The sequence below is a fragment of the Hippocampus zosterae genome, chromosome 19 (assembly GCF_025434085.1).
Source record: "Hippocampus zosterae strain Florida chromosome 19, ASM2543408v3, whole genome shotgun sequence".
Lineage (NCBI taxonomy): Eukaryota > Metazoa > Chordata > Actinopteri > Syngnathiformes > Syngnathidae > Hippocampus > Hippocampus zosterae.
Window position 1 is genome coordinate 6,213,428 of NC_067469.1, and position 21,261 is coordinate 6,234,688.

At 45.0% G+C, this 21,261-nt stretch overlaps 1 protein-coding gene across 6 annotated transcripts; it reads left to right on the top strand.

Moving 5' to 3' along the window:
• Positions 1-618: 618 nt before the first annotated feature.
• Positions 619-20,883, top strand: LOC127592669 (rho-associated protein kinase 2-like). Of its 6 annotated transcripts, none has more exons than XM_052053609.1 (34): positions 619-1,083; positions 3,613-3,694; positions 4,122-4,222; positions 4,581-4,718; positions 5,306-5,566; positions 5,692-5,836; positions 5,970-6,108; positions 7,149-7,240; positions 9,008-9,167; positions 9,805-9,901; positions 9,980-10,062; positions 10,155-10,203; positions 10,308-10,443; positions 10,554-10,645; positions 11,032-11,278; positions 11,959-12,065; positions 12,187-12,346; positions 12,525-12,685; positions 13,302-13,486; positions 13,601-13,670; positions 13,811-13,914; positions 14,353-14,539; positions 14,921-15,014; positions 15,093-15,187; positions 15,269-15,457; positions 15,974-16,136; positions 16,311-16,520; positions 16,926-16,993; positions 17,093-17,181; positions 17,729-17,807; positions 18,126-18,393; positions 18,542-18,809; positions 19,659-19,735; positions 20,405-20,883. In XM_052053609.1, the coding sequence occupies exons 1-33, from the start codon at positions 988-990 to the stop codon at positions 19,690-19,692; spliced, it is 4,449 nt and encodes a 1,482-aa protein (XP_051909569.1). In that variant the 5' UTR covers positions 619-987; the 3' UTR covers positions 19,693-19,735; positions 20,405-20,883. The 6 variants fall into 6 exon arrangements, with proteins under 6 accessions (XP_051909569.1, XP_051909570.1, XP_051909568.1 ...); XM_052053610.1 differs by having other exon boundaries at positions 19,662-19,735; XM_052053608.1 differs by lacking the exon at positions 19,659-19,735 and adding an exon at positions 19,926-20,027.
• The last annotated feature ends 378 nt before the right edge of the window (positions 20,884-21,261 follow it).

Genomic DNA, 21,261 nt, shown 5'->3' on the forward strand with positions numbered 1-21,261 from the left:
TTAAGTGAGATTATAAACTGTACTTGTTTAAATGTTCCCTAATGTTTTTGACAGTTCGTGCTTGGCCGTGTGTCTATGCGCCACAAGAATGCTTTTGTTGTCTTTATGGTGGCTAGCATGTTTTCCACACTCTGCACTCTGCGACTGCATGTAGAGGCAAGCAGCGAGTTGTCGATAACACTCACTCTAAGAATGCAAAACATCACATACAAAAAGGCAACATAACAGCAGACAGAGTGCAATGATAAGCAAGCTAATAGGTTGGCTATTCTTCATCCTTGGGGTATTCTGACAAAAGCTCTCCATAGACAGGATATTATACACCTGTAAGTGTTTTAAATTGTGTGCATAAGAATGAGAAGGGGGGTTCAAGTGGGGTAGGCATACACCTCAATACAACATCATGTATGTTGTTATTTTATTGTCACATGCACAGACCATTTATCGATTTGGACCTTAACAAACAGCCACACCCATCAGACAACAAAGTAACAAAAAAACATATAAACCACCGTTGTCTCCCCAACCCTCCTCTCTCTAATTCTTCCCCAGGCTAAGAAATGCTTTTAATCTTGTAGTACTTACCGGAAGTGTTGTGTCTCACTTCAGCTAACGGCGGCGCGTGCCTCACGTTGGACGCGCTGAACTCGGATCAGTTTTGTCGGGCTTTCACCTGGGACAAGACGCGGGCACACCTGAGCACCGGAAAACCCGCCTGTTGTCGGCCACGAAGGGACTACCCCGCCGGTTCACCTGCCCGCGGACACTTTTAAGGACCAAGTCCGACACAATTGTACAACTTTTTCCGTGGATAATTTATAAATCTGGCTAACTTTTAACGAACGTTTACCGGAGTGGTGGCACGAGCAGCCTTGGCCATTTGTGAGTAGTCGGGCCAAGATACATCAAGGGGGAGACAAAAGATCACACTTCCGGTGTGCTTTTATTTTATTTATTTATGATATCTGAAGAGGATTTTAATTAAACATGCTCGGGGCGGAGAGCAGACTGGAAAGCCGGCTAAATACGCTGGAGGTTCTCATGAGGAATCCGGAGTCGGTGTTAAACTTGGCAACACTGCTGGTGAGTGAAAAAAAAAACCGCACACACCGAAGGGACACTCGGGCAAGAGATGCGAACGTCATCTTCTGCTCACGTCATTAATGGCCGCCGGTTAGACGAGCTCATTTGACACCTGCAAACACAAACACTCACGAGACAGATTATAATAGCTACACTTCCACATTCAGGGCTTACTTCTAATTATTGCTGATCATAGGATGATCATTTATGATCCGGAACACTGTGGACTAATGGTCTGCACGTCTTCCATAGAGTTCTGGGTTTTGAATCTCAACTCCCTTCCTGTGTGGAGAGATCTACGCATTCCGGCTTCCTCCCACATTCCAAAAACAGGCATGTTAGGTTCAGTAAAGACTCCTAAAATGTCAGTGTGTGTGTTCGGTTAGGTTGTGAGTAGCACCTTTAATATTTCAAAGGACAGAACAGTCCAGAGGTCTGCGGTTCAGTTCTGGGCTGCGGCCTTCTTGGAGTTTGCATGTTTTCCCCGCGCCTGGTGGGTTTTCTCCGGGTACTCTGGTTTCCTCCCACATTCCAAAACCAGGCATAGTAGGTTAACTGATCACTCTAAATTGTCTTTTGGTGTGATTGTGAGGGTGAATGTTTGTTTGTCGACGTGTGCCCCACGATTGGAAACCCGAAGACAGCTGAGGATAGGCTCCAGCACGGCCACGGGGACAAGTGACTTGAATCATGGACGGATGGTATCTTAAATTTTAAGAGCGCTGGAATTCAATTTAAAATGGCATAGAAACACCCACGTTATAAATGTTGGTATAAAGCGTTGGGCTACCTTTGACTTTCTACTGTTGTGTTGTGCCAAATACAAAGTTCACTTACCATCTGTTGCTTCCTATCACTTTTTATCAGGAATACAGGAGCAGTTCAACCCCTCTTCGTATTTGGTTTTCCTAACATTCTACAGTTTATTCATTCATTGCCTCATTCAGACTCCTAAATAAAAGTCCCGAAAAGAATGTTTCCTCATACTCTGAATTGTTTGTCACTTTTGTGAATGACATCATGCAACATCATTTCAAGAAAATAACACTGTGCCATTGTCATCGCAAAGACTGTCACCGGGCCTGTTTTCTTTTTGTTTGTTTTTTAAGCATCCAGCCAGATGGACACAGCAGTGTCCGCTAAACTAACTAACTGCTGTGGCACCTCCCACGCAGGAAGAGTGCGTTCACATCCTGGAATTGAGGTGGCGATAACCCGCTCTGACCTCACATTGTCCCCATCCCTTTTTGTTCACAAACATCTTTTTTTTTAAATTTGTGAATTCCCCTCAAAACATGACATCTCATAAGGTTTGGTGGGTTTTTGCAGTTTTGGTGTGCTTATCAATGAGCAACGAATGGTCACGGTTGAGAGCAAAAAAATCACTTGAATGTATTGGTTTTTTTGTTTTTTTTGCCTCGCTACGTTGTCAATAATCTATCGTTCTTATATTAATAATCATTAACAATAGGAGACTTTACTTTGCTCTTTCAACTGGAATCAACACAACAACAGGAAATACCGAGCAAGAGAAACAAAGTGAAACACCTCAATGGAATTAAAAAAGAAAAAAAAAACTTTCGCAATGATTTTTGAATCCTACAAAGTCTTAATTTCAAACCACCTTTAACCTACATACTTGATCATGTCGAGATTTGTTCCGATTCCAGAAAACGACAATTCAAAGAAATGAACTTGTCAAGTCGAAGGGATTTATCGCAAATGCACAAAAGTAACACGAGTCGATCCGTGCTCGTCAATAGAATTATTTTATCAGCCTGACGCAGCTGATAAAATCTTGTCTGCCCAACTTGTTCGCCATAATGGTCAACCTCTAATTTCCAACACATTTTAATCTGAATAATGGAAATGCAATAAATACATTTTAGGGTCCAAATGTGGCAAATAGAACTCTTAATGACAACAACAACTGTCATGCTAATGTGAAGTAAATGAATTTAACCCTTTCAGGGACAGCGGTCGCTACAGTGGACAGCCCATCAGGTTATCAGACTATTTTGGTCACATTATTTTAAGTAAAAACTTCTAGACGTTTTTTTTTTTCCACGCCGTGTGCATAACGGCAACGTCAGTCCAAAAGCCATAAGCTGTTTGACGCACAATAAATAGCATGTGAGCCTCTGGTCTATTTCCACCCATCTGCGGTGGGGGTCGGGGGGGATCTCTCCTCACTGCTGCTATTTAAAGGTGCAGAATTGTTCCGGTTGCCCCCCTTGCCCAACCAGGCACATGGCTGTCACTAACAGGTTGCGAAAGATGCACCGCGGCGTTTTGATGCCATGTTGAAACCCGAAGCGCCCAGTGACACGAGTGAGGCCGTGGCGCTCAGCCAACCGTCCGCCCGACAGCGAGGGTGGGGCGGGGGGTCCTGTGTTGAGATTGTCTGATTTGTTTCTTTGTTTTGGTCTGTGCGTCTTATCGAAAGATTTTATTATCTCTCCAGTTCATGTCCCGACTTCCCATATTGTCGGTATGTAATTGCTGATGATTATTTTCTTTCCCTTCCAGGATTCCATAAATGCCTTGGCTCACGATTTGAACTATCCTGCTCTGCGGAAGAACAAGAACATTGAAACGTTTCTCAGTCGATGTGAGTGCTGCAATGTTTTCAAACTTTTTTGCAATCGACATACATATTTTACATTTGAAGAAAAAAATTAATAAATAATGACACACCACCAGACAACAACAAAAAGCCCACAGAGTACACAGGTTAATTATGTACTTGTTGCCATGGAGATGAGTATTGGCATAGATGGACAAAGATAGATGATTTAGAAGTCAGTGATTAATAAGTTAGCCACAATTCCATAAAAAACTAGGCTGACTAAAATTCTCAACGCTGTCATCTATAGTACACATTCTTACGTAATTGCTAGAAAATGTATGATGAAGCCCAGGCTCGCGCCCCCCCGCCCCCCGATCTCAACGTTTGCCGGCTGACCCTCTTTCCTCTCAACCCTGAATGATTGAAGTTTGACCCCTCGTGTTGCCACGGCGACGTGTCTCTTTCGCAGACGAAAAGGCGGTGAGCCAGCTGCGCGAGCTGCAGGTCAAGCTCGACGACTTTGAAAAGGTGAAGCTGATCGGAAGAGGAGCTTATGGAGAAGTGCAGCTGGTGAGAGGCCTCGGGAACTCAATGAACCGCACACCCGGCAGCCGCTTTGTTAGGTACACCTGCACAATCGACCGAGGTGTATCAAAAAAGCTCTGCTTTGTACCGAAACTGCTTTAATAAAAATCACCTAACTGTTACTTAGAGTAACTTAGAGTCACTTAACTCTTAGCTACATGAGTGCGACAAAGTGCTTCGCTGGAGTTGAACAACATGTGCGAGCATGTCGTTCTCCAGGCGTGTGCCTTTTAATTACAGCTTGCTGCCTCCTCAGTAATCCTCATCGTCGCGACGCCGTGATATATCTTATTGTTCGCAAGGGAGCCAACGCTTCTATGTGTGCCAATTTTTGCCGCCGCAGGTCCGACACAAGGCCTCCCGGAAGGTTTACGCCATGAAGAAGCTCAACAAGTTTGAGATGATCAAGCGGTGCGATTCGGCTTTCTTCTGGGAGGAGCGTTACATCATGGCCTTCTCCGACAGCCCCTGGGTCATCCAGGTGTGCGTGTGTCCCGTCTTTGTTGCGCCTTATGCTCACTTGAGGTGATAAGCGGGAGAGGAGTGAACAAATATGAACTCATTCAGCAGCAGACAATTCTGGACCAAGTCTGAAAAGACGTTGAAAAACGTCTTTGGGAGTCAATGAGTTAAGGAGGGGGCCGCAAAATTCATCTGACTACAGGACAAGAAAGCGACATTATAATTTATTTAGTAGCGGATGTTATGACCAAGCTCACCTTCAGGTCATTGAAATCTTTTTAATTCTGGTTTTCTACTTGATGTGCAACTTTTTCAACACTCAACTGGACAAATGTTTCATGTTTTTAACCACATATTTATTCCCCCTCCCCTCATCATCGCGTGACATTGATCATTTACATAAGTTAAAAATGTTAAAAAAAATAAATACAAAGGCAAGAGAATTTAATTTCAGAAATTATTTTAAAAATATATATTTTATAGAAATTTCTTGAAGCTGTCAAAAAAAAAAGCAAAAATGACACATCCATCCATCCATTTTCTGAACCGCTTCATCCTCACAAGGGTCGCGTGACTGATGTTCACTGCCGTGTATGCGCTCCATAGTTGTGCTGCGCCTTCCAAGACGACCGCCACCTGTACATGGTGATGGAGTTCATGGCTGGCGGCGACATGGTCACGCTCACCTTGAACTACGACATCCCGGAGAAGTGGGCTCGCTTCTACACGGCCGAGGCGGTGCTGGCCCTGGACGCCATCCACACCATGGGCTTCATCCACCGCGACATCAAACCGGACAACATGCTCCTCGACCAGCACGGGCACCTCAAGCTAGCGGATTTCGGCACCTGCATGAAGATGGATTCTGTAAGTTGGCGTCTGGGCATTTTGGACGTTGTTCTCAATCTCGGTTGACTCTTTTCTAGCTAAATTGCCCCACCTGCCGTTTAGAGTGCACAACCATCGACAAGGTGTTTCTGTGCGTCCAAAAGACAGGCATGGTGCACTGTGACACCGCCGTGGGCACGCCCGACTACATCTCCCCCGAGGTGCTGCAGTCTCAGGGAAGCGAGGGTCACTACGGGCGGGAGTGCGACTGGTGGGCTGTCGGGGTCTTTCTATACGAGCTGTTAGTGGGTGAGTGACCTCTTGTGGATGTGATGTGCTAATGCACCCAGCACCCACAACATTAGGACCACGATAAGAGCTCATTTTTTGTTTTGTCAGATTACTATTCGGTTACGAATATGTGAAATGACTTGTCGCACAGGGGAAACGCCTTTCTATGCCGATTCCCTGGTGGGAACGTACGGAAAGATCATGAACCACAAAAGTTCCCTCATCTTCCCGGATGATGTAGAAATGTCCCAGGAGGCCAAAGATCTCATCTGTGCCTTTCTAACGGACAGGTTTGTACTCGTCTCTACACAGTGACACCTTCTTGAAGTGACACCATGTAGTTTCATATTTTTTTATTAACCTACAAAAAAAATAGCTTCACAAAATTAGAACGTTGCTCCTCGAATTAAATGACGGATTTGCAAAACCGCGCCGCAAATTATGTCGAGGCTTGCAAAAGCGACCAATGAACCAGCGAACGGAATCATTCGGCGCCGTAAGCTTTCAGAAAGCTCAAAATTGTATTTTGAAAATGTCATGAAAAGTATTTTCATGACATTCTTGCCACCTGAAACAGCCTGTGTCATTCAAAACATTTTACAAACAGGGAAGAATGCTTTTTGCGGAAAGGAAAGTGTTAAGGTATAAAAGTTAAGTGACCCTGAAGAAGAGACAGCTTCCTATTTATATTTAGTCCTGCCCCCCACCCCCACCTGAGAGGACTCAGACACGACCCTTTCTCCCTCAATACAGAGAAGCCTTTCACTTTTCTTCCCTCCTGTTTATTTACCTTCTCACTCACCATTCTGTCAGGTGAAACATTTAGCTCGCCTCACGCCAGGATCCTCCCGTTATCACCAATCTCCTTTCATATCGCCCTTTTCTCCAATAACAGAATGTTCACCATTGCGCTTTTTTGTCCTTTTTTTTTTCATGTTATCGGGTGTTTTAAGATCACTCTGCTGCCTTTCCGCTCTCCCCGCCCCTCCATTTTCTTCCTGTTGGCTGAGTTTGGAATGTCCCACACGTGGCAAGGCCAAGCAGCCGCGCCTCTCAGGCACCCAGCAGTGGAAGAAGGGGGGTTGGGGGGGGAGAAAGGTAGATTGCGTTTCAGCGAGGTGCAAGGGGGGAGGGACGCTTCAGTCTGTTAATGTTAATTGAGTATCTCGGGCAGTCCCAGGAGGTTCTGCTGCACGTCCATCAGCGGTCATGCGGTTGTCCATGCTGGTCTCTGTGGTCCGTGCCTAGTGGTCAGTTGTGACTGCGATGTTGATGCTGACGGTGGGAGGTGTTTTCAGTCCGATTGTTTTACGCCCCCCGCTGTGTGCAGGGAGGTTCGTCTGGGCCGCACCGATGTGGAGGAGATCAAAAGCCATCCTTTCTTCAAAAGCGATCAGTGGACCTTTGACAACATCCGAGCGAGTAAGTTTCTGTTTTGGAATTTTCTCTTCCTTCCCCTTGCTAGTTCCTGCTTTTTGTTTTGAGCATTTTGGTGCTATGGGACCCCGGCCGTAGTTGACGGAGGACTTCCATGCGCTGGATGTTTGGCACACATGCTTTCCATGTGCTCATCCTTCAGGAGGTGATGCAGGAAGAACTCAGCAAATCTGCTGTTCGTGAAGTCTATAGTGGAATAATAATTTCCTAGAATACTTTCTCGAGTCACGACGAAGCAAAAAAAGGTTGTGGCAAATCTCTGAAGCAACCCGATAAGTGTGAGCCAAGCATTAGGTCATTTTTGTCTGGCTTTTATCAAGCATGGAATGGTCACGTGACACATTTGCACCGCGCGGTTTTGTTTTGGGTTTAATCGCAGCAAGAGCGCGATAAAAATAACCCTGCATAGGCGTAGGAATTGCACATTTAAAGAAGCGGGCGGCAGTGCAATACAAAGAAATCAAGCTTGGGCGACTTTAGAGCTTCCTTTAAAATAATCTATTAAAAAAAAAAAAAATTTAAGTAGCGTAAATTTGAATATGTTTATTTTTTAAATGTGTCCGCTATCATCCCAAAAAATATTGACCATACATTTGGAATGTTTCAAGCGTTCATAATTGGACTACAAAGTATGAAGGGAGCCTTGGCCACTTGAGCTCCACCTGGCTTTCATTTTGACAAAACATTATGACTTGTGATTAGAATCTGGCAACTCTGCAAGATGAACTCGCCGCCCCCCGCGCCGTGTCGCACACAAAAAACAACCTCCAGTTTAAAAATAAAAAACAATGCCCCTCGAACGGCGTGCACCTCGTAGGTTCGAGCGAAGACTTGGTCCCAGCGGGTGAGTGGAAGGACGTGGCTGTCAGAGGCACCCTCCTTGTAGGGGCGGGTGGGGCCGGCCGTGCGGCGGGGCCTAATGAGAAGGGATGCCCCGGTAGCGGGGTTTGCGCCCGCTGCCTCGCTGTCACTGTGGCCTCCGCTGCCTGTCATTAGCCACCCTCTATCGGGGTGCATTCTGGGAAACGGAGCCGCAACGGCCACCACGTTTTGGCTTTTTTTATCCCGATTTGCTTCAATTCCCCGCGCTTGACTTTCATGAGGATGAATTAAGATTGCGAGGAAGAGCCCTTGTCACTTATTTTTTTTATTTTTTTCTTCTTTAATGTTCTGCCAAGAAGATTCCGAAACCGATTTGGATGACGTTTTGTTCACTGCTGAGTGATCGCCACCGGCACTCTTCAATTTCGTAGGTGATTCTTAACATTGTGGATTATTCAAAAGCTCTTTTGGCTTGAGCCAAGGAAGAACGCTTAAAGTTGGTGCGCATTTCTTAAAGTGTTAAGAATATACACGTTATAGAGAACAAGCCTACAAATGGAAATGATCATTTTCTTTCAAGCCAAGATAAAGGGCCTTACTTCACCTATTGCACTTTATGTGTCATCTTTTGACAGGATTTTTTTTTTTTTTAATATGCATCCCTGAGACGAGAGCAGCGTTAAGGCTATATTTATGGAAGCCGCTGTGTATGTGTGCGTGTGTGTGTGTGTGCGCGCACAAAGTGAGCACTGTGCGTGAAAAAGGAGCAGTGGTCTGAGGTCACGATAGCCATGCCCAAGTCTCTCTCTCTCTTGCTCTCCATTTTCTTTTTCCTTTTTTTTTTTTACTATGAGCAGCGCAGCCAAAGCCTGCTCCACTTGTGAAAGGCACTTTTGAAGCCCTTCAAACGGTTTCAATGTCTCTCGACAGCCGTCGCTCCCGTCGTACCTGAGCTGAACAGCGACATCGACACCAGCAACTTTGACGACTTTGAGGATGATAAAGGAGCCGTCGAGACCTTCCCTCCGCCGAAAGCCTTTGTGGGCAACCAGCTTCCATTTGTCGGCTTCACCTACTTCAAGGAAGACCAGTAAGTCTTTTTTCTTTATTTTATCCTGACAGCTGATTACATTAATTCTTTTTTTTTTTTAAATGAGTCTCACGTGTAGCAAAAGCAATGCAGGAAACAGAGGCCACGGCAGCTACCTTTTTTTTTTTTTTTAAATGGAGCCTACCAGATTTCACACACTGTATGCTTGTTCAGTCTTCACACTGTGCTGCCTTGTTCTGACAGCCGGCCCAAAACTGCCCTCGTCTCTCATCATAAGCTCCCTAAGCCTGCATGCTCTCGTGCATGCATGCAGAAAAAAAAAATCAATTTTGGGTTTGAAGCTGTCAGAGTGCTTGAGGTTTTTTTTTTTTACATAAGCGTCAGCTGTCTCGTCTAAAGGATCTGTGCATCCAGGTGAAAATATTCCCTGAGCCATTTTCCCATCTTGCTAAAATGGCTTTCGATTCCTTGTTTATCATGAAAAACCATGTTGAGGGGGTCACGTAAGATATAGTCGCGAACGGTGGAACATCTCTCATGCTCATCATGATAAAAACAAATCCAGTCGCGCGAAGGTCTCAGAGTCCTTAGGATATAAACATGTTTTTTTTATATACATGCAAAAACTACAAACTGTTGCTCAAGCTTGACTTTCCTCTCTCTTTCTCTCTCTCAGGCTGCTGAAGGGAAAGAAAAACAGCTCAGTGCAAGATTCGGAGAACAAAAAGGAAAAAGTAGAAGAAAAGCAAGAGCGCTCTGACAACAAGAAAGAAGTAAGCATTTGTTCGCATCAAATCCGAAACGGAATTCATAGAAACAAGGTAGTAGAATTGTCCTTTGATGTTTGTTAGCAACTGCAGAAAAAACTGAATGAACTGGAGGAGCAGCTCGACCATGAAATGCAGACCAAAGACGAGCTGGAGCACAAGTTTCGGTACGAGCGGAACTCCGTAAAGAAAAGAAAAAAAAACGACGTGAAACTTTTGGACTCAATATTCTGTCATTACAACTGATTTGTCTCCACAGAAATGCCACCAATCGTTTAGACAAGTTAGTCAAGGAATTAGACAAGGAGGTGAGGATGGATGCCATTGCAGCTCAGCAACAGTTTGCCCCCCCCACCCCCCTACCCTCAACCCGCTTAGCCTGAGTGTATTGTGTTCTCGTCTCTCTAATTAGATGAACAGCAGACAGCGTGTGGAGGCCTCGTTGAGGCAGATGGAGCGCGAGCACGCGCTGCTGCAGCATCAGAGTACCGAGAACCAACGCAAAGTCGAGATTGAGACGGACAGGAAACGCGGCTTGGAGAACGAATGTGAGCAGCCTTATTTCACTGGGACCGAGCGTCATTCTGTTTTGGAACCTATGACGTCACATGAAACCTTTTGCTTCATCGATCTCGTACTTCTGTCATTTCCACGCTAGTGAATAACCTGAAGGAGCAGTTCGAGGAGCTCAAGAAAAAGAACCACAATTCACAGATCTCCAGTGAGAAGAACATCCAGCTTCAGAAACAAGTGAGGGAAAGAGGACTAAGGGTGATGTCAGAAAGTGGTCACCCCTGAGCGTTTTCTAAGAATATGAGATTAAATATTCCTCTACTTCAGTACGCACCACAACACAAAAAAAAGTTCTAAAGCTCCAACGGTACATGCGTACATTTGGCGATGACTTCGGAACTGCCATTAATAACCGAAATTAAACTTGGCTCCTCCCTGACATACAAAGATTGTCTCTTAGTCGGCATGTATCACTTCGATATGCAACGGCATTTTAGAAGCGGTACCAAAAAAAAAAAACCAAACATGACTATAAGGACTTAAATTGATGAAGAGGTTCTCATAATTATACTAAATATTATAATTTATGTTAATCCTTCACATCACTTCCTTCTCATCGGCAGCTCGAGGAGGCGGCCGGGACACTTCAGGCGGAGCAGGAGACAGCGACGAAGCTCAAGAAGAACCAAGCGGAGATGCAGAAACAGACCCAGAGCCTGGAGTTGAGCCTCAGGGAAGCGCACGAGAAGTGCAAGCAGCTGGAGGAGGCCAAGACGGAGCTGGAGAAGCAGCTGACGGCACTGCGGGCCGAGCTGGAGGCTGAGAGGAGGGAGCGCAGCATCAAGACGGATGTTATCGCCGACCTCCAGGGTGAGCTGTTTGCTTAATGACGAAGCTTTGTGCACACAAGTGGTTGTAAACTATCATTATGGATGACAATGTTTCCATTTTTAATGATCTGAATCTTAATCAAATGACCCAAAATACTTAATGGATCACCTAATGTTTTGTTTTGTTTTTTTAAATATACTGAAGAGAATGTTTACATCTGCTGCGGTGATAAATTCCGCCTCATGCGCAACTTGGACCTGTGACAGGCAAATAAGATGTCAATTATTTATTTGGAGTAAATCTTTGGAAATTTTCCGGTCATCAGTGGGTGGAAACATCTTTCTCGCAGTAAGGGCCACGGAAGCCAAAGCTTGAGGCGGCACCAGAACCTCTTGCATGATGCTGTTTGGAAAACATGATTTGAACGCTCATTGGAGACATTGAAGAACAGAGTGTGGCCTGTATGCGCGTTGACTGCATTTTTCCTCTCTTATTGGTTAAAAAAAAATCACATGGGCGGAGATAGGTACAAGTGAAAAATATATTATTTATGTTGGGGCCCAATGTGGAGAAACATTATGTCATCATGTCTCGCCATTGGATGTCAGGCTGTTTTCTATGTTGCTTCTACTGTGTTTTTTTTCTCTCTCTCGGTTGTCGTGAATAAGTACAAGTTTAAGGACTTATTATGTATGTACACTTGTATTCACCTACCTCAGGACACACATCCGGCCTGAAAGAGGAGGTGAAAGAAATGAAGTCACGTTTATCCAACATCCAGACTGAAAAGAACCAACTGCAGGAGAAGCTCAATAACCTTGAGAAGGTTGGCTTCTTCTCGTTTTAACTACCGGACTTACCAAACTTGGGTGTTGATGGTTTGAGGGAAAATAGTACGCAAACTTAAAAAAAGTTTTAACCTGTAAACTCTCGCTCTGACCATTTAGGAAAAGAGCAACCAAGAGATCGAGCTGACGTTCAAGTTGAAGTCCCTCCAACAGAGTCTGGAGCAGGAGGAAGGTGAACACAAAGCTACCAAGGCCAAGTTGGCGGATGAAAACCAAATTTATCAGTCAACAGAGGTGGCGAAATCTACGACCTTAAAAGGTGAGCGAACGGTCACTTGACCTTGCGGAAACTCTGCATTTAAAGGCATTCTTTGTAACGTTAACTTGAAACGATTCTGAATGTATTTATAACAATCAGGTTATGAGTAGCAACAAAAAAAAATCTTTCCCCTGCTTTAAAACTCTGTTTCATCCAAATTGTTTGTTTTGTCATTCAGAGATGGAGCGCAGCCTTCAGGAGGAGCGCACTCTGAAGCAGGAGTTGGAAACCAAGCTGCTGCAGCTGAAGAAAGACCACTCCATGCTTGACTGCGATTACAAACAGGCGCAGCACAAACTGGACGAGCTGCAGGCGCTGAAGGAGAGAGTTTCCGAAGATGTGAGCTTGGTGCTATACGACTTATCACAAGGTTATTGGGTCGCGGAGGGAGATGAAGTGATACTTGGGGTTTTTTTTTGTGGGGGGCGGGGGGTGGATGGAGAGTCTTTGCCACCTGCACTTTATCTGTATTCCATTTCTTTTTAATGGTAATATTTTAAACTCAATGTTTATGGATCGGCGAGTGTCCATTACAGATATCAGAATTGGTACTGTCGATACCAGACACCGACAGTATAGGCAAAAAAAAATCAGACTTTGATTAAGCACTCATTGGTGCCATACTGTGGCAGTTTGACACATTGGCGAATCATCATCTGCGTCAAAAAGGTCTCTGTTCACAATTTTTTATCATTGTCTTTAAATGAAAGTTGATATACCTGTATATCAAATGTATCAGAAGTATCGATACTTGGTATCAGTGAGTATTCAAAGAATGAATATTTGCAGTGGTATTGAACAATCCCAAGTGATTTTACAGTTTATAGTTGAAGGTGATTTCTTCACGCCGGCGCTTGAACCCCGTCCCTCGTTTTAATTAAATGACAAAGCATAGTCTGCAAAATTTCTAAAAGTCGAGCGGGTGATTCATCATAAGGGCACTCTCCTCACGCAGGTAAAGAACCTAAGCCTGCGTTTGGAGCAGGAGGTTCACAAGCGCAGCTTGGCCCAGAGTGACCTGAAAATGGAGAAACAGCAGGTGACCGTCCTGCACACCTCCGAGAAACAGCTCAAGCAGGAGCTCAACCAACTGCTGGAGATGAAGCAGGTCCTGGAAAAACAAAACCAAGAGCTGCGCAGGTCAGGCCACCACCCACCCCACCCGGCCCCGCACACGAGCGGGCGTGATTGAAAGCACATATGTTGATTGAAAGAAACCGTTGTGGGCGTGACAGATTGATGGTGCCGTTGCAGGGAGAAGCAAGAGTCGGAAGGCCTGCTGAAAGATTTAAAGGACCAGCTGGAGGCGGAACAATATTTCACGGTAGAACTTTTTCCCCTTTTTCTGTGCGCGCGCTCTGGGGAATTTTTCCACCGCGTTTGACAGTCGGCATTGCTTGGTTAGCTAACCCCTATGCGAGTTTTGCGATCTGAAATGAATAGGAAACCCTGCTTCTGTGTTAGACCCTTTACAAGACGCAGATCCGCGAGTTGAAGGAAGAGTGCGATGAGAGGAGCACCTTGTACAAAGAGGCTCAGCAGCGTCTGGAAGAGTACCAGGAGGAGAGGTAATGGCGCAAGCGTAATGCACCGTATGAATATTCAAGTGGCACAAAGGAGCAACAAGGTTTTTTTTATGCCGCAGGGCTTCCACTCTCATGCAATTTACTTTTATGCCGCTTGGCGGCGTAAAGAGGAGCCTTATTACTGCAAATAGGCATCGTAACTATGAGCCTCATCGAAAAAAATGAAACTTTCCTGATCATATTCTCACCCCAAAAGACAAGAATGGATGGTATTTTTCCTTTAAAACAGAAGATGACAAACATGGGTTGTAAATTAAAACCCCTTGACGCCTGAATTTATTTCCAATTTAAAAAAAAGGTGAGGTGTTTTTGCTTTCAAGTCGATGATGAATTAGAACAGATGTTAGCGAATCATACGTTCCCCCCCCCCACCACCACTTTCATTGATGGGTTCTGCCCCCCACCCCACCCCTACCACAGGGAATCGCTCACTTCCCAGCTGGAGGTCAGCCTGACCAAGGCCGACTCTGAGCAGTTGGCGCGCTCCATTGCCGAGGAGCAGTACTCGGATCTGGAGAAGGAGAAGATCATGAAGGAGCTGGAGATCAAAGACATGATGGCCAGACACAAACAGGAGCTCGGCGACAAAGAGTCCACCATCAGCTCGGTGAGGCGCCACCAAAAAGATTTCCAATTTGTATTTGGGTGAAATTGTCAGTGGGGTGATGTCAATTACCACCCGGGATCGACAGTTGGCTGCATTCTGCTGCCTTTCCACTAGGTGTCACTAAATCTCAACCAAGGGTCTGATAAGTTTTATTTCAGCCCCCCCCCAATAAAAATCTTACTTTTCTTTTAATGCTAAAATATTATGTAATAGTAGTAGATAAATACATACACTATGACTCTCCCAACCTCATCTAAATGTATATATAGAGCATGTTAAAAACAAAACAAAAACGGGTTTGACCAAAGTGCGATTTATGGCCTGCGATTTGTGGCCAGTAATTCAAGAACACTATTTTCAGCCGATTTGTCTCATTCCCAGCTGGAAGAGTCCAATCGCACGCTGACCGTGGATGTGGCCAACCTCGCCAGCGAGAAGGAGGAGCTCAACAACCAGCTGAAAGAACTGCAGCAACGTGAGAGCTCCAGGGGGGAAAAAAAAAATACTTTGCTATCTATTCTGCAAATCAACATCGGCCGTTGATGTACCGCAGAGCTCCAGGACTCAAAGGATGAGGAGCAGAACATGAGCACTCTCATTGTGGCCTTTGAAAAGCAGCTGCAGACTGAAAGGACGCTCAAAATTCAGGTGTGTCTCGTGCATCAAGCGGGCTTGTGATTTCACTCTGAACGTTACTCACGGCACCAAATCGTGTGGGCCGTCACGCAGGCAATCAACAAGCTCGCCGAGGTGATGAACCGGAGGGAGCCGACGAGGGGAGGCCATCGAGGCACCGACACGGAAATGCACAAGAAGGAGAAGGAGAACAGGAAGCTCCAACTGGAACTGCGATCGGAGAAGGACAAACTCAACAGCACCATTATCAAATACCAGCGAGAGCTGTCGGAAATGCAGGCGGTGAGTACGCCCACGATGACTTCGTGACTTGATATGCATCCTAATACATGAAGAGGAAAGCAGCTACAGTGGTCCCTTGAGATTGGAGTGAGCAGATTTTTTTTACTGTGTTGTGGTGACAGTGAACTCAACTCACCTCACAACAAATAGCAGTTGAGCAGATCATTAACAATCCTTTTTAAAAAAAAAGACTTAAAGCTGCTAAATGTAGACGTATAACAATCCTCACAGGCATATATTCCTTATCATCTTCAAGGATTGACTATGACTGCATCTTCATGAAAAGTTGTGAAGTCATACCATCACCGTTTCATTGTTTACATTCTATTTATGTTATGTGCTTATCATGTTTCTAGGGTGCTTTAAATAAACATCACTAACGCAATTATTGGGGTATTTTAGGGAGGCGGGAACAGATTAACGGCATTTCCATTCCTTTCAAGGGGGGCAAATATTTCATCTGGCGACTGCGAAAGCAAATTTCATCTGGCGACTGTTTTTGTGTGTGTCACACAGGTGATAGCAGAGGAGAACCAAGTGCGTCAGGAGCTTCAAATGACATTAGCCAGCAAGGACAGCGACATCGAGCAGCTCCGGTGCCAGCTCACCTCTCTGAGCGTTCACTCTTTGGACACCACCAGCATCAGCAGCGACCTGGACGTAGGCGAAGGCTACCCAGGTAACGGCGAGCCTTTCCATTTGAAGCATACAATTAGTGTCCGTCACTTCTTGAAAGTCTTCCGTCTCATCTCCTTTTTACTTAATATTCTGCACCATCATCTGCGGTGTTTCTGACCTTTTCCTTCCTCCATTTTTCCGCACCCCCCGCCCCCTCTTCCTCCTTTGGGCGCAGTGCGCATTACTCACTCACACACCTCCGAATCAATGTCCTTCACCTATGAGCGCACACACAAATCAGTGCGCGTGGACACCCGGCCCGACCTCCGTTCGGCGCACTCTCTCTTTGACTCTGACTCGGAGGATGAAGAAAAAGTTGAAAGTGCGGAGCGGGGCCAGCGTCCCCTGGCTCTCACCTATCAGCAGCCTGAGCCTGATCTTGCAGGTGACCCCGCTGCATGGCGGTGAAAACTAAAGAAAAGCTTGAAGCTTCAAACTACTACAGCTATTTGATAGACATCAGGGCTCGAGACTAACCTTTTACCCAACTTGGTCTCAGTCTGTGCATGGAAAAAAAAAAAATCTGACCACGGTTGAGCTCAGCATGATGTCAGCTAATCCCTCGACTCTGTTTACTCGGGTTCTACTGTGTCTTAATAGCCTTGATGTCCACTGATGCATAATCACAGCCTGACTTCTGACTTCAAGAGACATGTGGTTTTGTAATGTAAAATACATGGTATGGGGCGGGGGTCTCGGCACACACGGACATATTGAGGGAAAATTAATTTATTCAAATCAAATTCCATCAGTGACCTCACGAAATAAATAAATGTTTGTGTCGTTTTAGATTCCAGACTGGAGGGCTGGCTTTCACTCCCTACCAAGCACACAAAGCGCTTCGGCTGGGACAAAAAGGTAACATCATCATGTCGAGTAATTTCCTTGTTTTGTTTTTTTTTTCGTAATATTGTTTCTTTTTTTTAAACAAATTTGACCCTTGTTTGCTTTCAACAGTTTGTTGTGGTGAGCAGTAAAAAGATTCTGTTCTACAATAGCGAGCAGGACCGAGAACAGGCCAACCCTTTCATGATCTTGGACATAGAGTGAGTCTGTCTGCTTTAATTTCTACTTTTAAATCACGAATTGACAGTCATATTAGTCAAAATCATCCTTGCAACAGGATATCGTGGATTTTTTTTCTAATTTTAGCCCCCAAAAGTGTATCGAAACAAACAGATGATCCTGATTTTCAATTTGAGAATGGACTGAACATTGTGTCACGATAGATTTTTTTTTTTTTTTTTTACAACACCTTCCGACTGAGCTAAATGATTTGCCCCGAGCCACTTCCAACACGCCGGGGCCAGGAATCATTCAACTTTAATGATGTTCTCGCTCCGAAATAGAGACGAGAATCCCGAAAAAGATGATGATTCATAGCTTGAACATGACCGCAATGTCTAACTCCCGATCGGACATTTGCCCTCGCAGAGCAACAAGAAATCATTTAAAATCAATGCATTTTATGTTTGGAATTTCAAGACCATCTTAAAGTTTTAACTTGCCAAAAAAAATCCCTAGTAGTGGTGTACTGTGACCACATTCATCATTTGTTTATTTTCAACTATTCTCTCTTCTTGCCTGCTGCAGCAAGCTCTTTCATGTGCGACCTGTTACTCAGACTGACGTGTACCGTGCAGACGCTGTAGAAATCCCACGGATATTTCAGGTAAAGCGATCATATAATATAAATGAAACTTTTTTTTCCCTCCTGTCGCACCTCACAGACAGCAAAATGAAACGTGTGAACCGTGACAATGTGAAGGATTACTGTACATCAAATTTTAAACCCAGTTAAATTCATTACAAGGTTACATTGCCCACTAGTGGCCAGATATGTTTACTGCAATGTCAATTTCAAACGTATTTGAGGCCGGCTGATTCTGATATTGGGCCGAATAAAATACCGATAACCAATTAATCACGCGATCCAAGCAGAATGAATCAAATAACTTCTTAAAATAAAGAAACCCCAAACTCCTTCTAGATCCTATATGCCAACGAGGGCGAGAGCAAGCGTGATCAGGAGGTCTTCATGGAGACCACGCCCTTCGGCGAGCGCCCCTCTCACATCAGCCACAAGGGCCACGAGTTCATCCTCACGCTCTATCACTTCCCCTCGAGCTGCGAGGCGTGCACTCGGCCGCTGTGGCACGTCTTCAAGCCGCCGCCGGCCCTCGAGTGCCGCCGCTGCCGTGTCAAGTGTCACAAGGACCACCTGGACAGGAAGGAGGAGGTCATTGTGCCCTGCAAAGGTCAGTGTAGAACTTAATCCAGGGGCGTCCAACCAGTCGATCGTGGGGGGGTGTAAGGGCAAATGGGGTGGCTGGGGGGACGTAACCCATTTATTTCACTTAATTCATTTTGACACGTATTCAATATAAGTTTCTTGTCTGTGAACAGTGAACTACGACATGTCCACCGCCAAAGAGCTGCTCTTGCTGACCGGCAGCCGGGAGGAGCAGCAGCGATGGGTTAGCCACCTCCTCAAGCGCATCCCCAGGAAACACCCGCAGTCCGCCGTTCCGGCCCACCTACCCGAGGCACCGCCCCGCTCCTCCCCCCGCCTTTCACCCCGCCCGTCACCCAAGGGTTCGCCCCAGATTTCGCCGCATCGCGGGGCGATGAGAATCTCGTCTTCCAGACACCAGCAGCCATCCGGGAAAGCCAGGTAAGGGTTCCGACACTGTCCTGACACTTTGTAGTCTTTGTACATGACAGTTTATTATTGCGACGGCAGGGGTGGGGGATCCGCGGGTTTACGATGATGTCAACATAAGACATTTCCAGGTTACGAATGGCATGTAGCAGCATAAGAGTACGTCATGACCGACACAAAAAGGCACACTAAGTTACCACTGTATTTAAAATTTTGTTGCCTGTAAGTGTTTATCATCCAAATATTTGTAGTTATTTTGACTTGGCTACTGCAGTCGTGATGATTCGTATCCAAATTCCGGTTATGTTGCCACTTTACTTCGATGCCTGTTATTTAATTTTTGGGTAACCATTAGCGTGAACCCCCGCTATTCATCGGAGTTACGTAAAATAGCAAAAATTTGCACCGCAATGTCCACTGCATCGTCGAGAAAAGTTTACCAGTTTGCTTTGTCCAACGTCAAATCCACGGAGCCTCACCTGCCTGTCTGACGTCGACTGGAATCGCGCTACTGTGAGCTGTCACTGGCTAAAAGTCACTGGCTTTTGGCTTTTAGCCAGTGGCTCGTGCTAGATAGTATTCTTACGTGGCGCATTAGTGTCTTCAGGCTTTCCAGAGAGAGCATAAAAATTAATGGACAGGCAAGAATAGGTGTGTTATAGCAAATGTTGAATTGTGAAATGAATGGGCTTCACCATATTAATGTTCGTATGTGTTCCGAATGCTCACAAATGCCCACCTGTACGGAAGCAAGCGTTGTGCTTTCGAGCAACGGATATTTTACATGAAGCTGACAGTCTGTCAGCTGTCTGTTTTAATTTATTATTGTTCGCCCCACGCTAACTGGCTCTCGCCCCTCAGCAGCGGCCCCATGCTACGCATCATCCTCCACTGACCTCTTCACACATCATTCTAATGTTTCCCATCTTTGGGAGACTGTAAGTAGCTGAGCTACCATGCACCCCCCACCCTGCCCCTGGAGTACCCTCCTGTCGGGCCGCATGCAGCAACACCGATTTAACCAACTCATCGTTCAACTCACAGCTCTGCACCCCCCCCCCCCCCCCCCCGATTTATTGTCGCCGCTCACTAACGGCCCTCAGTTGAACCTCCGACTTACCGTTTCAGATTGCTTGATTTTGGCCTGAAAGACTTGAGGTGGTCGTTGGACGACACCGACAGTGATGATGATATTTTCCTCTGAAAGAAGTGACAAAGGGGGGAAGGAGGGTAACTTGGCCTCTGCACGGTTGCATCTGGATTACAAGCACGTTCTTTGTGTTTGGCCTGACACTTGCAGTGAATTCAGAGGCCTGACACTTGCAGTGAATTCAGAAGAGTTACAAATAACCATTTCCAGAACGGGTTTTAATTTGTTTTCCATAGCTTGGTACTACTTGTTATTTTTTTCCTGAAGGGAAACAGGGACACATCTATTTGACATGAAGTGATGTCTTTGTCCAAGCGGACAATCATTTTGTTTATTTATTTTTGCTTATTGTGTGGGTGTGTGCCATTGGCAGCATGTGTGTGTCTGCTTTCTTTATTTTTCTTTTTTTTTTTTTTAAATACTGTATATAATTTCTTCTCTATTTCTTCTCCTCCAGTTAACCCTGACTCAGCGAAGGGATTCTTTCTTGTGGATGATTGACAGCAGCGTGCCAACACGTGTTACTCTTCAGGAAATTAGTTTTACTCTGAACTTTTTAAAAAAAACGAGGAACAAGAGCACAATCTTTTACATGATGGCAATTTGTCAAATCGACATTAGGAACAAAAAAACGAACTGTCACATTTGTGTTTGAAGTGCAAAGGGGTGCGTGCATCAAATGAAGAGGTTTAGGACACGTGGATTGTATTTTTTTTTTCCTGAGCATGTAGTATTATCACATCAACACGGGCTTATCTGGAAATAGTTTACAGACCGAAATTGCACATTAATATTGGGACACCAGTTACCTTTTTTTTTTTTTTGGATCACATTTGACAGTTGCCTTTTTAATGAAAACTCAAGCATTTTTTTTTGTTTTTTTTTGTTTTTTGTTTTGGTTCCAATTCTCCAATAAAATTACACATGGATCCATTTTCTAGAGCTCCTGTCCTCATTCCATCAATGTCTCTCAAGGTACACCCTACACTCACGCTTACAGTGTTTATAAACAATTAACATGCATACAATGAAAGGAAAAGAAGAAACAATAAACGATTTCTGTACTTCACACTCCAGCGTTTTTTTTTTCCAGTGAGTGTTTGACCAGAATAGTTTTATCTCCAAGGTTCTGGTAGTAGGAGTGGGCTTACATTAATTTTTCAGAAAGCGCCTAAAGCCAACTGGCACTCATCATACATAATGGAATAGCTCACCATGTTAGCCATCTGCTAAAAATTGTACTTCACACTACACATCAAATGTATTCCCGATCAGTGTGAATGACTCGGCCCTGGTTGAATGACCACTAAACTT